Source organism: Eretmochelys imbricata, chromosome 12 (genome assembly GCF_965152235.1).
Source record: "Eretmochelys imbricata isolate rEreImb1 chromosome 12, rEreImb1.hap1, whole genome shotgun sequence".
Taxonomy (NCBI): domain Eukaryota; kingdom Metazoa; phylum Chordata; order Testudines; family Cheloniidae; genus Eretmochelys; species Eretmochelys imbricata.
Window position 1 is genome coordinate 2,054,620 of NC_135583.1, and position 15,749 is coordinate 2,070,368.

Genomic DNA, 15,749 nt, shown 5'->3' on the forward strand with positions numbered 1-15,749 from the left:
ACCTTCCTCCCCTCTACTTTGGAGTACTAATATAATCGCGCCACAGTAGAGAAGGAACTGAGGGGGGTGCGGGATGCAGGTGCTCACGAAGATTCCAACGAGATGGGAGATACCAACTGAGTGTCTGCATCCCGACCAGGCACTGCTACCAAAAATCTCCGATCAATGGTGCCAGGACGCACCGACACCTAGAGTGGAGCACCCACAGGGACACACATCTCGAAGAACTTCAGTTACTGCAAGGTGAGTAACTTCCCCATTTTCTGCATTTATTACACCGTGCACCTCTGTCTGGACAGACATCTCTTGGAATATGACTTTTCCATACCTTGAGCATGCAGGCTGGAATTTGTCCCTCTGGTTCTGGGAGTCTCTCTCCTTTCCACATAGGTTTTATGATGATGAGTTTTAACACTCAAGTATCTTTATAGCTTCTAAGGTAGTTTCAGGTTTTTCAGGTTTCCCCCTACCTTTTGGTCTGTTGTTTGACTAGTTCAAACTGCTTTGCTTTCTGTATAGCTATGGCTAGGATCAAGTCCTTCAATTGTAGCTGCTGTGAAAGATTTTTATCTGTTAACCCAATAACCATCCTGTCTCTGATACTGTCATGTTTTTTGCATTCCCCAAATCAGTTTTCAACCAATGTATATGTGACAGATTGGATCACAGAAAACCCTTTGGGAACTGCCAACTGATATGCTGGGACTACCTCTAAGCCGTTTCCCTGCCAGCTTGGGACTCCAGAACCTTGCCTGCTTGAGCCAGACAAGCTAGTCTGCTACAAACCCAGACCCAGGTCTGAACCATGTCCCTAACAGCTGCAGGCTTAACTGGAAAACAGCTTAAGAAGTGTTTCTGTCTCCAACACTCAGATGCCCAGCTCCCAATGGGGCCCAAACCCCAAATAAATCCATTTTACCATGTATAAAGCTTATACAGGGTAAACACATAAATTGTTCACCCTCTATAACACTGATAGAGAGAGATGCACAGCTGTTTGCCCCCCAGGTATTAATACTTACTCTAGGTTAATTAATAAGTAAAAAGTGATTTTATTAAATACCAAAAGTAGGATTTAAGTGGTTCCAAGTAATAACAGACAGAACAAAGTGAATTACCAAGCAAAATAAAATAAAACCCGCAAGTTTAACCCTAGTACAGTAAAAAAACTGAATACAGATAAAACCTCACCCTCAGATGTTTCAGTAAACTTCTATCACAGACTGGAGGCCTTCCTAGTCTGGGCACAATCCTTTCCCCTAGTACAGCCCTTGTTCCAGCTCAGGTGGTAGCGAGGGGATTTCTCATGATTGTAGCCCCCTTTGTTCTGTTCCACCCCCTTATATAGCTTTGGCACAAGGCGGGAATTTTTTGTTTCTCTGCATCCCCACCCCTCCTTCTAAATGGAAAAGCACCAGGTTTAAGATGGATTCCAGGACCAGGTGACATGGCACATGTCCTGTGAGACCCAAGCCTTCATTCCTCCCAGCCTGACTCACAGGAAGGGCTGCCTGCAAACAGAGCCATCCACAGTCAATTGTCCTGGTTGCCGGGAGCCATCAAGATTCCAAACCACCATTAATGGCCCACACTTTGCATAATTACAATAGGCCCTCAGAGTTATATTTCCCATTTCTTTTTCAGATACAAGAATGATACGTACGTACCAATACGATGACCACACTTAGTAGATTATAAGCTTTGTAATGACACCTTACAAGAGACCTTTTGCATGAAGCATATTCCAGTTACATTATATTCACACTCATTAGCATATTTTCATAAAATCATATAAAGTGCAACGCCACAGTATGCAGACCTCTTATAAAACATTCAACATTTTCCCCTGGCTCATGAATTCTCTGGTGAAAACGTGCTCTTTCATAAACCACATTTCTCTAAGGTATAAAGTATGCATCAAACACAGCTAGAACCCTTTCACAGTCATCTTTGTGTCATCAGTTAAAGTCAAAGGATTTAAAGAGATGCTCTGCATGCTTCCTCATAGCAAAAATTAAAGATGATACCTATATATCTCTAGGTTTTTGTGTGGCACTTATTTGCAATTACAAATCTTGCAAAATACGGGGTCCAGTCTATCCATTTGTCAAAGCAGAAGTTCTCTGGGCATTGAAGAGTGGCATGCTGATGAGATCCTGCAAACTTTGTTGCTTTGTTCCTTCTTTTTGCAACCTTTGTTGCTTTTTTCCTTCTGTTTCTGTTCTCCTTTGGTTGTAGCTTACTTCTGACTCCATGTCATGTTCCTGTACCAGATATGGCTGACTATGAAGCTTGCTTCTGAGTGACCTACACAACGGATGTGTTCATCATAAGATCTTTAATGTACTGCCAGGTATGGCTGAAGTAAGCTCAAATAAGATATTTTCTCATACTGCCACTGTGACCAGAATCCCAGGGGAGCCATACTGTGGTCACTCAATTAGGGTAAACTGCAAAGAATGGATCAGACTATCCCCAAAGCTGGTGGATATTCCAATACTTAGATTTACCAAGCAAGCACAAAATAGCTTCTATAATACCTTACTGGTACCCAGCTTCAGCTGACAACACAGTGCCCTTAAAGCATCCCAGCCTTAAGCCTCCACCCAGACCCCAAGTCAAATATGATGAGGACTACTGACAATCTTATTCATCATATAAGAAGATTCTACCAATCCCAAAGGATCGGACACATTGCCTCCCGGGTTAATGAATATTTCAGATCTTACCCAAATACACACTTACAGCTAATTCTTATTAACTAAACTAAAATTTATTAAAGAAGAGAGAGAGTACTGGTTAAAAGATCAGTTTACGTACAGACATGAGTACAGTTCTGAGATCAGATTCATAGTGGAGATGGTGAGCTTCATAGTTGCAAAGAGTTATTTTAAAATTAGTCCATAAGTTATAGTCCAATGTTCACAATCAGGGTGATCCAGATGGGACTGGAGATCTCAGTCTTACGACTCAACCTTTCCCCGCATGAAGCATCAAGCAGAAATGATATAAAAAGGATCAGGACCCAAGATATCTTTATACAGTTCCAGGCCTTCTTTTGACAGCTCAGAGTCCTTAGGTGAACAATGGGCAATCATGGAGACTTTGAAGTAGACCTATTTCCTAAGCTTCACCAGTAATTAGCTACAGGGATAAACAAAAAGCAATTGCCTGTTTTCCACAATTCGCAGGTGATTTGATATTCATTTCAAAGAGATATGAATACAGTGATACCACTATTTTTACAGGTTTCAGAGTAACAGCTGTGTTAGTCTGTATTCGCAAAAAGAAAAGGAGTACTTGTGGCACCTTAGAGACTAACCAATTTATTTGAGCATAAGCTTTTGTGAGCTACAGCTCACTTCATCGGATGCATACTGTGGAAACTGCAGAAGACATTATATACACAGAGACCATGAAACAATACCTCCTCCCACCCCACTCTCCTGCTGGTAATAGCTTATCTAAAGTGATCACTCTCCTTACAATGTGTACGATAATCAAGGTGGGCCATTTCCAGCACAAATCCAGGTTTTCTCACCCTCCGCCCCCCCCCAACAAACTCACTCTCCTGCTGCTAATAGCCCATCCAAAGTGACCACTCTCTTTACAATGTGTATGATAATCAAGGTGGGCCATTTCCAGCACAAATCCAGGTTTTCTCACCCTCCGCCCCTTCCCCCCCAACAAACTCACTCTCCTGCTGCTAACAGCCCATCCAAAGTGACCACTCTCTTTACAATGTGTATGATAATCAAGATGGGCCATTTCCAGCACAAATCCAGTTTTTCTCACTCCCCCCCCCCTTTTTTTTTTCCAAAAACCACATACACAAACTCACTCTTCTGCTGGTTATAGCTTATCCAAAGTGACCACTCTCCTTACAATGTGTATGAAAATCAAGGTGGGCCATTTCCAGCACAAATCCAGGTTTTATCACCCCCACCCCCACACACACACATACAAACTCACTCTCCTGCTGGTAACAGCTCATCCAAACTGACCACTCTCCTTACAATGGGTATGATAACCAAGGTGGGCCATTTCCAGCATAAATCCAAGTTTAACAAGAACGTCTCGGGGGCGGGGTAGGAAAAAGCAAGGGGAAATAGGCTACCTTGCATAATGACTTAGCCACTCCCAGTCTCTATTTAAGTCTAAATTAATAGTATCCAATTTGCAAATGAATTCCAATTTAGAAGTTTCTCGCTGGAGTCTGGATTTGAAGTTTTTTTGTTTTAAGATAGCGACCTTCATGTCTGTAATTGCGTGACCAGAGAGATTGAAGTGTTTTCCGACTGGTTTATGAGTGTTATAATTCTTGACATCTGATTTGTGTCCATTTATTCTTTTACGTAGAGACTGTCCAGTTTGACCAATGTACATGGCAGAGGGGCATTGCTGGCACATGATGGCATATATCACATTGGTGGATGTGCAGGTGAACGAGCCTCTGATCGTGTGGCTGATATTATTAGGCCCTGTAATGGTGTCCCCTGAATAGATATGTGGGGACAGTTGGCAACCGGCTTTGTTGCAAAGATAGGTTCCTGGGTTAGTAGTTCTGTTGTGTGGTATGTGGTTGCTGGTGAGTATTTGCTTCAGGTTGGGGGGCTGTCTGTAGGCAAGGACTGGCCTGTCTCCCAAGATTTGTGAGACAAACACCTACAAGATCTCTATCAAGCATTCTTACAACTACAATACCCACCTGCGGAAGTGAAGAAACAGATTGATAGAGCCAGAAGAGTTCCCAGAAGTCACCTACTACAGGACAGGCCTAAGAAAGAAAATAACAGAACGCCACTAGCCGTCACCTTCAGCCCCCAACTAAAACCCCTCCAACGCATTATTAAGGATCTACAACCTATCCTGAAGGATGACCCAACACTCTCACAAATCTTGGGAGACAGGCCAGTCCTTGCCTACAGACAGCCCCCCAACCTGAAACAAATACTCACCAACAACCACATACCACACAACAGAACCACTAACCCAGGAACCTATCCTTGCAACAAAGCCCGTTGCCAACTGTCCCCACATATCTATTCAGGGGACACCATTACAGGGCCTAATAATATCAGCCACACGATCAGAGGCTCGTTCACCTGCACATCCACCAATGTGATATATGCCATCATGTGCCAGCAATGCCCCTCTGCCATGTACATTGGTCAAACTGGACAGTCTCTATGTAAAAGAATAAATGGACACAAATCAGATATCAAGAATTATAACATTCATAAACCAGTTGGAGAACACTTCAATCTCTCTGGTCACGCAATCACAGACATGAAGGTCGCTATCTTAAAACAAAAAAACTTCAAATCCAGACTCCAGCGAGAAACTTCTGAATTGGAATTCATTTGCAAATTGGATACTATTAATTTAGGCTTAAATAGAGACTGGGAGTGGCTAAGTCATTATGCAAGGCAGCCTATTTCCCCTTGCTTTTTCCTACCCCCCCCCCCCGACGTTCTTGTTAAACTTGGATTTATGCTGGAAATGGCCCACCTTGGTTATCAAACACATTGTAAGGAGAGTGATCACTTTAGATAAGCTATTACCGCAGGAGAGTGGGGTGGGAGGAAGTATTGTTTCGTGGTCTCTGTGTATATAATGTCTTCTGCAGTTTCCACAGTATGCGTCCGATGAAATGAGCTGTAGCTCATGAAAGCTTATGCTCAAATAAATTGGTTAGTCTCTAAGGTGCCACAAGTCCTCCTTTTCTTTTTACTATTTTTACAGTTCATTTAAACGTTAGGATCTCCTTTTGATCTCTGAATTAACGGAATACAGCATAGCTAGGACCTGTTTGATTACACGGTTAACCCCCACCAATAGATGTGTATAAAGGTACAAAAACACAAACACTATCTACCAATACGTCCCTAACGGTTGAATCTGGGTCATTTAGCCTGGGAGCTGCTAACCCTTTCTGGCCATGGGTCACGGCGTGACTGAACAGTAGAATAGAAAGAAAAGGAGGCCTTGCGGCCCCTCAGAGACTAACACATTTATCTGAGCACGAGCTTTCCTGAGCTGCCTCCGATGAAGTGAGCTGCAGCTCACGAACGCTCATGCTGGGATAAACGTGCCCGCCTCTGAGGGGCCGCAAGGCCGCCTGCTCTCTCTGCGGATACGGACCGACAGGCTGCTGCTCTGCAGGCCGGCACACTCGGCTTCAGCAGTGCGCTGCCCACCGCTAGCACCGCTTCAAGTCACACACTCACAGGCGCCCCCCGCAGTACCAGGTGACCACACGATCTGGATTAACGACCTTTTGGGCCCGGCTGGCCACCGGTCCCGCCCCGCGTGACTGTGGACAGAGCACGGGGCAAGGCGGCAGCGGCCCACGCCGTCCCCACCTGCCTGCCCACGCACAGGCCTCTCCGCGGCCCCGGCCGCTCCGCCCCCCGGCCTGCAGCCGGGCCTGCCGCTACGGGGCTCGCCAGCAGAGGGCGCTAGGCCGGGGGCGCTGGCGGGGCCCGGGGGCCTCAGAGCCCCGCGGCGGGAGGAGGCGGAGCTCAGGCGCTGGGCGCGGCCGGCGCCAGCCACGGACAGGCGCGGGAGGGGCGAGCGCATGCGCGGCGCGCTGATCCTGACACGGCTGGGCCGCCCGCGCCAGAGAAAGGGGCGTGGCTCTGTGCTGGGGGAGGATCTGTCCAGGCCCTGGCGGCCCCCCCGGCTGCGCGGTGGCGTCATCCCGTGGCGGCGCGCTGATTTGCATACGCGCTGCGTGCGGTGGGGCGGCAAGCGGGCTGGAGGGTGTCGGATCCAAGATGGCGCCGTGCGGACGTGTCCGGAGCCGCTGGCCAGGCCCGCTGGCGCTGCTGCTGCTCTCGCTCTGGCTCGCGGCCGCGGAGCCGGCCGCAGGGGGGCCCGGCCTGGGGCCAGCTGGCCCGGGCGCCCCGCAGCAGGTCCCGGCGGGCGGGCCGGGCCCCGGGGGCCGGGGGCCCCGCGGCGGCTCCAGCGGCGGGTGGAAGCTGGCGGACGAGCCCGCCTGCCGCGAGGACGTGAGCCGGGTCTGCCCCAAGCACAGCTGGGCCAACAACCTGGCCGTGCTGGAGTGCTTGCAGGACGTGCGAGAGGTGGGCGGCCGCGGGGCGGGCGCGGGGACTTGCTAGCCCGGCCGCTGCCTGGCGGCTCGGCTGGAGCTGAGGGCGCCGGGGGGGCGAGAGGGGCAGAGGCAGGGTCTGCTCGCGGCGTGCGTCGGGAGGAGGGCGCGGGGCGCCTGCGGGCCGGGTGAGAGCCTGCAGAGGGAGCGCGCCGCGGAGGGCAGCGGACCCTGGCCCTGCCTCTGCGCCTGCTGGGGTGGGAGCACTGGCCGTGGTGCTGCTGGCGGGGAGGGGAGTGTGGTTCCTGGGGGGGCACCCTCCCCTCTGATTTAGAGCTGAGGCCCTGACGGCACCACGATTCCTTCTTTGGTGTTTAAATTGCAAATGCTGCTGAATGATGACAGCGTGTAGGGCAGTGATTCTCACCGGGGGTACACAGAGGTCTTCCAGGGGCTACATCAACTCATCTAGATATTTGCCTGGTTTTACAACAGGCTACATAAAAAGCACTAGCAAAGTGAGTGCAAACTAAAATGTCATACATACAATGACTTGTTTATACTGCTTTTATACACTATTCATTGAAATGTAAGTACAATATTTATATTTCAGTAGATTTATTTTATAACTGTATGGCATAAATGAGAAAGTAGGCAACTTTTTCAGTAGTAGTGTGCTGCAACACTTGTATTTTTATGTCTGGTTTTGTAAGCAAATAGTTTTTAAGTGAGGTGTAACTTGAGGGTACACAAGACCAATCAGATTCCTGAAAAGAGGTACATTTGTCTGAAAAGGTTGAGAGCCACTGGTGAAGGGCAGTACAATTGTATGTATTGTTTTGTGTAGAGGTAGCCGGACTTGATCCCCCTTTTGTCAGTTAACTTAATTCTGTACTTGACCTCTGTTTAGAGCTTTTATCTTGATAGCTTGATGGTAATTATTACACTGTGTATTCATAATTGTGCTGCTTATACCACAAATGGGGTTGCAGGTGTTTTGATAGAGTATCCAGAGTATGGCCATATTTTTCTTGGTCACAGAATTCTGGATTGATGCCTTTATTAAACTAAGTCATGTCAAGCTATCATTCGTTCAGTTTGGTCCTTATTTGTTAGTACAGTTACTAGGATTGGGGAAGGATTAGGTGTGTGTTAAATGTATTTGAACTGCTGTCTAGTAAATTTAATTGAAAAAAGGAGTGTCTCATGTCCTCTTTCAGGTCTTTAGCCTACGGGCTGGGAAGGAATCCCCTTCCTCTATCCAATGTACAGCAGTAATCGGTTAGGTGCATTATAGTGGGTCTCTTTTCTTTGAAACACTGGGTATTAGACTGCTGTTTGGAGACAAGGTACTGGGATTGCAGGATCTGTTTTCTGACTCATATGTCAGTTCCTGTTGAATGTGCATCATACTGTATTTTTCATCTGTACACATTAGGTCTGTTTCACTAGCTTAAATTAATGGCCAGTAAATTTAGAAAGAAGAAATTATTACTTCCTAATTACTAATTACTTCCTAGCTATTGAGATTGGGATTAAAAACTGTCACTGAATTTAATTTTTATTAGAAGCTTTCTATGGTAAGAGAAGGGTAGTCATTTCTCCTGCTTCTCGATATACAGTACTGCACAACTGGCCTGGGTGCACTGAAGGTTTTGCTTTCCTCTGAAGCACCAGGTAACATCTACTTCAGGAAGGAGGATACCAGATGGATTGCATGAACCTACAATCTATTCAGAAGAGTGGCTTGTCCATTTGTTTCATTTTTTCTTACTCCCTTCAAACAACAACTGGGCTTTTAACGTTGAAAGAATTTTATTTCCTCCCTTAAGTTTATCTAATATATGTTTTTGATGGATGGTAAGCTGAGCAGAGGAATCAAAGTATGGTCTGGGATTCTGATAACCCTATAAGTGGGGCCCTTTCTTTTGTTGAGTTGTGATTTTTACTGCTGTAGTAAAACAACTTGGTGAACATGTGTGGTGGTTTTACATCTGCCTCTTATTTTTCTATAAGTGCTCATATAAATGGGGTACATATGAAGCTGCGGTACTAGTAAGAAGTCTGTAAGAGCAATCAAAAGCTATATGCTCAAAGCATATTGGCAGCAAAATCCAGCTGTGTGATAGATTCCTGTTTGAGTGAGAGAAGAGACTGGTTGCATGGAGTTCTCAATTTAACAAAAAGCTTTTTGTCTTCTGTGATTGACAGTTACACGTTGTGAAACAAAGTTACTATTTCCCCATGTTTCCACCCCCCAGCGTTCCTCAGACGTTCTTGTCAACAGCTGGAAACGGCCCACGTTGATTATCACTACAAAAGGTCCCGTCTCCACTCCTGCTGGTAATAGCTCACCTTAAGTGATCACTCTCCTTACAGTGTGTATGGTAACACCCATTGTTTCATGTTCTCTACGTATATAAATCTCCCCACTATGTTTTCCACTGAATGCATCCGATGAAGTGAGCTGTAGCTCACGAAAGCTTATGCTCAACTAAATTTGTTAGTCTCTAAGCTGCCCCAAGTACTCCTTTTTGCGAATACAGACTAACACAGCTGCTACTCTGAAACCAAAGGTTACTTAAATGAACTCTCAAAAAATAAGACACAAGCACCATATCATCTGTGGGCAAACACTTTTCACAGAGCAATCACTCCATATCTGACCTCTCAGTCCTCAGCCTCAGAGGAAACCTGCACAACTCCTTCAAATGATGACCCTGGGATCTTAAATTCATAATTTTGCTGAAACTAAAAATCATGGATTTAATAAACACTGGATTTATGGCTTATTACAACAATCTGTAATCCAGTCATCGCCCTTTTTTGTTCTGTGACTGCAGAGGTGTTACCTGGACACTTCACCTTGAATTGTCTCTTGCAGTATGCATTTACTACTTGTGCTAAACTGTCTGTTCCACCTTCTGTTTAGCTGTGACATTCGGATTACCTTTCCTGGACCTGAAGAAGAGCTCTGTGTAGCTCAAAAAAGAGTGTCTTTTTCACCAACAGAAGTTGGTCCAATGAAAGATATCACCTCAACCACCTTGTCCTGCTAATTAGAAGGGGTGTCGCGCACCATGACATTTCTTCAGATTTGACTAATGAGTTGTAATGTGTCCGTGTAAAAGAGCGTAGTACTTGTGGCACCGGCTCTGCCTTTTTACATGCAGTGTGTTTAGCCATGTCCTGCATGCTTTTTTCTTTTACTGTTGTTAAATGGCCTTTCTCCAGTGGATCCTTTTTATCTGTCTTCAGATTTTATACTGCTGCCAATCACCCCATAGCATCTCATTGCCTTCTACAAAAAATCAGTAGCATTATTAGCAAAGTCCCTAGCAGACAGACTTCATGGAGTTTCTGGTTTTGACTTTTTGGAGTAAAATTCTTGCTTGGACTGGCTTTGGTGTTTTGTTTACAATTTTTTTAAAAAAAATATTTTTGAGGGGAAGTGTTGGGGCATTTTGACTTTTAAAAATCAATCAGTATCTCCCAGTGCCTATGGAAAGTACTGCTTTGCTAGCTCTGGAAACTAAGGGGGCTTGTTCCAGTATCCTTGTGTTCCGGAGGTTTACCTCCTAACTCCATTGTTGTGTTTTCGCTGTATGATGTTCTCAGCCCCAGAAGGACTTCAGTGGTTCTTTGCATATGTAGGTCTGTACATCTGTGTAGCTTGAAGCACTTTGAAGTGAAAGTTGTTGAATAAACACAATATATTTCTATCCACCATGTAGCTGCAATAGGAGTCAGTGGTGCCAGTTTCCCCATATCGGCCTGGTAATATCAAATCTGAAGCTCTAGGAAGCACCTTCAGGAAGTGCTGGGGGAGGAGGGGTGAGGTTAGCTAAGTTCCCTGTAAGCCACATGGCTGCACAGCAGGTTTTAGCGGGGTGCAGGTGCTCGGGGAACCCGCCTGGGGACCTGGCACAGCAGGGGCGTCCTTACCAAGGCTCCAGCTTAGCCTGGCCCTCAACCTGCCGGGGCTTGGGCAGCCCGAACCCAGCTCTGAACCTGTGGGCCTAGCCCTGGAGCTGCCGTGGTGGGGAGAGGTGCCTCTCCTATTCCCCACCCTCCCCATCCCAGCCCAGGTGCTGTGGGGAGAGAGAGAGCTGGGAGGAGCCCTCTCTCCCCGCTGTAGACCCAGACCATCTTCCTGCATCCCAAACTCCTCATCCCTGGCCCCACACCAGATCCTGTACCCCTAGCCAGAGCCCTCACATCCCTACATCTCAACCTTCTGCCCCAGCCCTGAACTCCTACCCATGCTCCAAACCCCTCGGCCCCAGCCCCACCACATAAATTTTGTTACGTGCACCAATATGAAGGTGTGTCACACATCACCTCCATATTGGTACACATAACAAAATTCATTCTGCACATGGGTAAGAAATATTAGAGGGAACACTCAAGGTCAGTCCTTATGATCTGTTCAGTACTTGGTGCCTCTGATAAGTAATGGTATTTTGTGAAGTGGAAATATGTGCTAAGAACTATCCCCATTTCTCTTTTGTTATCAGAGCTAGCAGATATCAGTGACTTATGGTTAGCCTCATTGGGGTGGGCTTGTACCATTGGCTTAGGAATGACAGTGATCACTTCCTAAATTAAAAAAACAAAACAAAACACCCAAACAAACTAAGATTCTTTCTAACCTTAAATTAGAAGTTTTTGCTATTTAGTTAAGCTATCTTTCAGGGTTAATTAAAAAACATGACATGTCTCAAAATGGTATAAAATAACTTTTTACAGATATAGCCCATTTTTGTGTTTTACCATGGGTTACTAACCCCTTCCTGTTGTTTTATACCACTCAATTGATGCCTGAATGGGATTTTTGGGAGGTAGCACGTTTAGAGAAGCCATACTGTTTTTGGGGTAGACACTTCTTGCCCCTCCCTTTCATTTTCTTCAGTTTTTCTGTTACTACCACTTCTGCTTTTCTCTGTTCCCCTTGCAATACATCTCTTTATCTTACCCGTCCACTGGTATTCTTCCGTAAGCTCTAGTAGTGTCTGACATCTGGGGCTAGTAGCACTACAAATACATCTTTTATTTTACACCCCACTTTGTGACAGGGCATCATCCAATCCAATGTGATTTTGATTTCACTCCCAGGGTACAGTTCTGCAGTCTGAACGGAATCCCATGTGTTTGTTTGATTTTTGACTGGTAAAGGATACTGTCAGGTACAGCACAATGATTAATCTGCAGTGTAATAGTTCTCATGAGCAATGTCATGATATATCAGTATCTGTTTTTACCTCTCAAAGGTTCACTACCGAGAAGTAAATTAAAATAGTTATTTGAAAGGCCTACAGTATCTTGACTTTTTGCACACTGAGAGTTTCTGCAGTTTACCCCATCAGTATTTTGAGTCTCAACAGTGTTAACCAGTTACTAACCAGCATTGAGTAGCATGTGGGAAGGTGTGCTCTATGCTCTTTATTCTGTTCAATATGTCATCCAAGACACCCTGCCTTCAGGTTGGAAATGGAGGGAAGAGTTTGCGGGAACAAATGCTGTCTAAAACTAGTCATCTTCTGTAAAGTTATGGCTTTATTTAAGAGGTCCTACAGTGTTTGTAAAGCAAACATGCAAAGTAGTGGCCATACAATAACTCTTTCTAAAACCAAAATTTTAAGGTGAGGAAGTTAAGAATCCTGAGCCCAGTAAAATAGATTGCAAAGTGTTTTAGGAGATACTGTCTTTTTATTGTGTGTACAATGAATAGCACAACAGGGTCCCAGTTCCTGACAGGGCCTCTAAGGAGTCTTGCAGTACAAGTAATGAATAAGATTGTAAAAGCAATCTGGCTGCTGAGCACCAAGTAGGTTGTGGTAACTTGAGCATGATCTGATTGTCTTAATCCTATATCTTAAATATTCTCCTGAAGTGGAGAATACACTGGAATGCGTTACCTAGGGAGGTGGTGGAATCTCCTTCCTTAGAGGTTTTTAAGGTCAGGCTTGACAAAGCCCTGGCTGGGATGATGTAATTGGGGATCGGTCCTGCTTTGAGCAGGGGGTTGGACTAGATGACCTCCTGAGGTCCCTTCCAACCCTGATATTCTATGATTCTATGATAACCTGCTTGAGTTACCCAGTGCTTCTAATGTCCTCTTCTGCCTGGACAGCTAGGTTTCTTTCCCATACCAGCAAGTTAATAATGGGGGAGTTGCTGGCTCATACATCAGTATGCTAACCCCAGCAGATTGAACTAGCCCCCATATGACCTTGTTTTTTTTATGATGTCTAACGAAAGCCTGAACATCCTTTATTTTAATATCTACTTGTTACTCTGGATATATCAAAGGAAAGTAACACATGTTTCCTGGTTTTTCTGCATAATTTCATGGAGACTAGAGAACTAGAATGCGTGTTTTCTCAGCCCACAGTTGATGGATTGGTTGTGTCCAGTCTCCTAGAACCCTCAGTTGAAAAATTGGGGATATCAGTCTCCTACAAACATAGACATTTGGAAGAAAAGCTATCATGAATGTGTTAAACAGGGGTTAACAAAAACAATACTCAGTACAACAGTAACTTTCTTCCCCTCACTCCCCCCCTCGCCCCGAGTCCTTTTCCAGGGGCATCAGCAAAAACATTTCTGATGTTTTAAAGTATAAGTACCTTCCTGGGGAGAAAATTCAGGATGGTAAAAGGCTGTTTAATCAAGGTTAGAAAGGCATAACTGGAATCAGTGGCTGGAAACTGTAGCCAGGCTCAAACTGGAAACAACACATTTTGAAGACTGAGGATGATTGATTATTGGAATAAACTACAAAGGAAGTGATGGATTCTCCATTTCTTGATGTTTTTTAGTTTCAGACTGGAGGCCTTTCTGGAAGCTATGTTTTAGCCAAACACAAGTTATTGGGCTCACTTCATAACTGTCAGTGTTTCCTGTACCATCTTAGACATCCTCCTGAATTGTTAGAGGTGCTTAATAGTCTTACTGTTAAAAGGATGGGTTATGTGTGTATTACCTGCTCATTGAACTAACTTGATATAATGGTCATCTTATTGTGCTTTAAAATGTACAGAGCATTGAAACATTAACTAATTCTCACAGTACCCCTATGGGGTAGGTGATAAGTGTTCCCATTTATAGATGGCTACTCTGAGGCAAAGAAATAATGCGATTTGCTCAAGTCCAGACAGCAAGTCAGTGGCTGAGCAAAGATTAGAATTTGAGAACTGACCCTCCCAGCCCATGGTCATTACTGTATAGATACACTGCCTCCCAAGGTGGGTGAAGCAGCTGGCTGTAAAAGGGAAACAGTATAATCAGGTGTAAGGACTTGTTTGTACAGCCTGCACTGCAGAGTGCGAATTGCTGTGTGCACTAATATGCTTATGCTGTAACTGCCCTGTGTGGAGGCCTGGGGCAGGAACTAAAAGGCACCTCTTTAAAGAGGAATGGTAACATGAACTAGGAACCTTTTAGTTCCCTTCTGCTGTGCTGCAGTTCACACCCATGTAGTCCAAAGTGCAGGGCAGTATTGACCTTGCATAAGTGTTTGTTTCCATCTAAATAAACATCAGCTCCTCCTTAAACCATTGAGAATTTGGTTCAAAGTTGCAAACATGATATGTTCAATTGAGAACAATAGAATTAATTTCACCATCTTATTTTTAGACTTTGAAATGGGCCTGGCACTTCAGATAGCATGATAATGGTGGAAGCTATACAAGAACCTAGAAACAGTATAGGTCTTTCCTTACAGGGCAGTTAGCATATAATAGTTGATGGAAGATCATCTGGGCTGTATTCCTGACTTGCTGCAGGAAGCAGATAAAATCATCTAACCTTTCTGTACGTCAGTGTCTTCATCTGTAAAATGGAGATGATACTTATGCCCGTCTATGAAGCATTTTGAGAGTCTCTGAAAGGTGCCCTAAGCGAAAAATCCTATTGCAGCTGCTTTGAAACTGAGATATCTATTGCTTTATAATTGTAGTTGAGGCTCTCAATATTATAGCTTCATCTGATTTCCTTTTTTAAAAATAATACATAATTTCAGAATGATTACTATTGATATAATGAGGCTAGAATCGTCTATTGCTCTGGCATTTAACTTTAAAACGGCCAGGTAAAGCAGTTTGCTGCTTTAGCTTCTCTCTGTTCCTTAGAAGTCACTTTCCTCAAGTTAATCGGACTTCCTGTTTTTACAACTCAGATTTGCTTGATAAACTGTTAGTCAAATTAGGTACCTAGAACGTCTGTCGGGTATCATCCAGGTCTCCTTTAGGATATGACTTCCCTATCCCACAGAGGTCCACTGTAGAAGCTGTGTGCTTAGCCACAGAACTGCTTTTGGTAGGATGGGATTGTGCTCTTGAGCCCAAAATCAAGGACATAAGTAGCCCTTGGTGCTAGTGGGTCCTCGCTTGACCTCTGTCTGCTTGCAAGAGTAATTGCACAGCCAATTTTTCCCTCTTTGGTGACTTAAGTAGTTAAACATTTGTAAATGGCATTTTAGTAACTAATTCATAGGACTTAAATAAGCTATATAGCAGGGCCACCGCTTCCTGTAGCTACCATTGGCTGGGGACGACGAACCGTGGTGACTGGCAGCTGCGAGCGGCCCTACCTGCGGATGCTTAGGTAAACAAAGTGTCTCACGGCCCGCCAGGGGCTTACCCTGAATAAGCCATGAGCCAAGTTTGGGAACCCCTGCTCTACAGTTATTTCC

The 15,749-nt window shown here is 45.0% G+C and overlaps 1 protein-coding gene across 1 annotated transcript in view; it reads left to right on the forward strand.

Annotated features, from left to right (window-relative positions):
* Window positions 1-6,769: 6,769 nt before the first annotated feature.
* The window catches only part of GLG1 (golgi glycoprotein 1), a 187,663-nt gene continuing 178,683 nt past the window's right edge, over window positions 6,770-15,749 (forward strand). Inside the window, exon 1 of the mRNA XM_077831194.1 lies at window positions 6,770-7,088. Coding sequence (XP_077687320.1) covers window positions 6,780-7,088 — 309 coding nt within the window. The 5' untranslated portion in view covers window positions 6,770-6,779. The remainder of the gene's footprint in view (window positions 7,089-15,749) is intronic.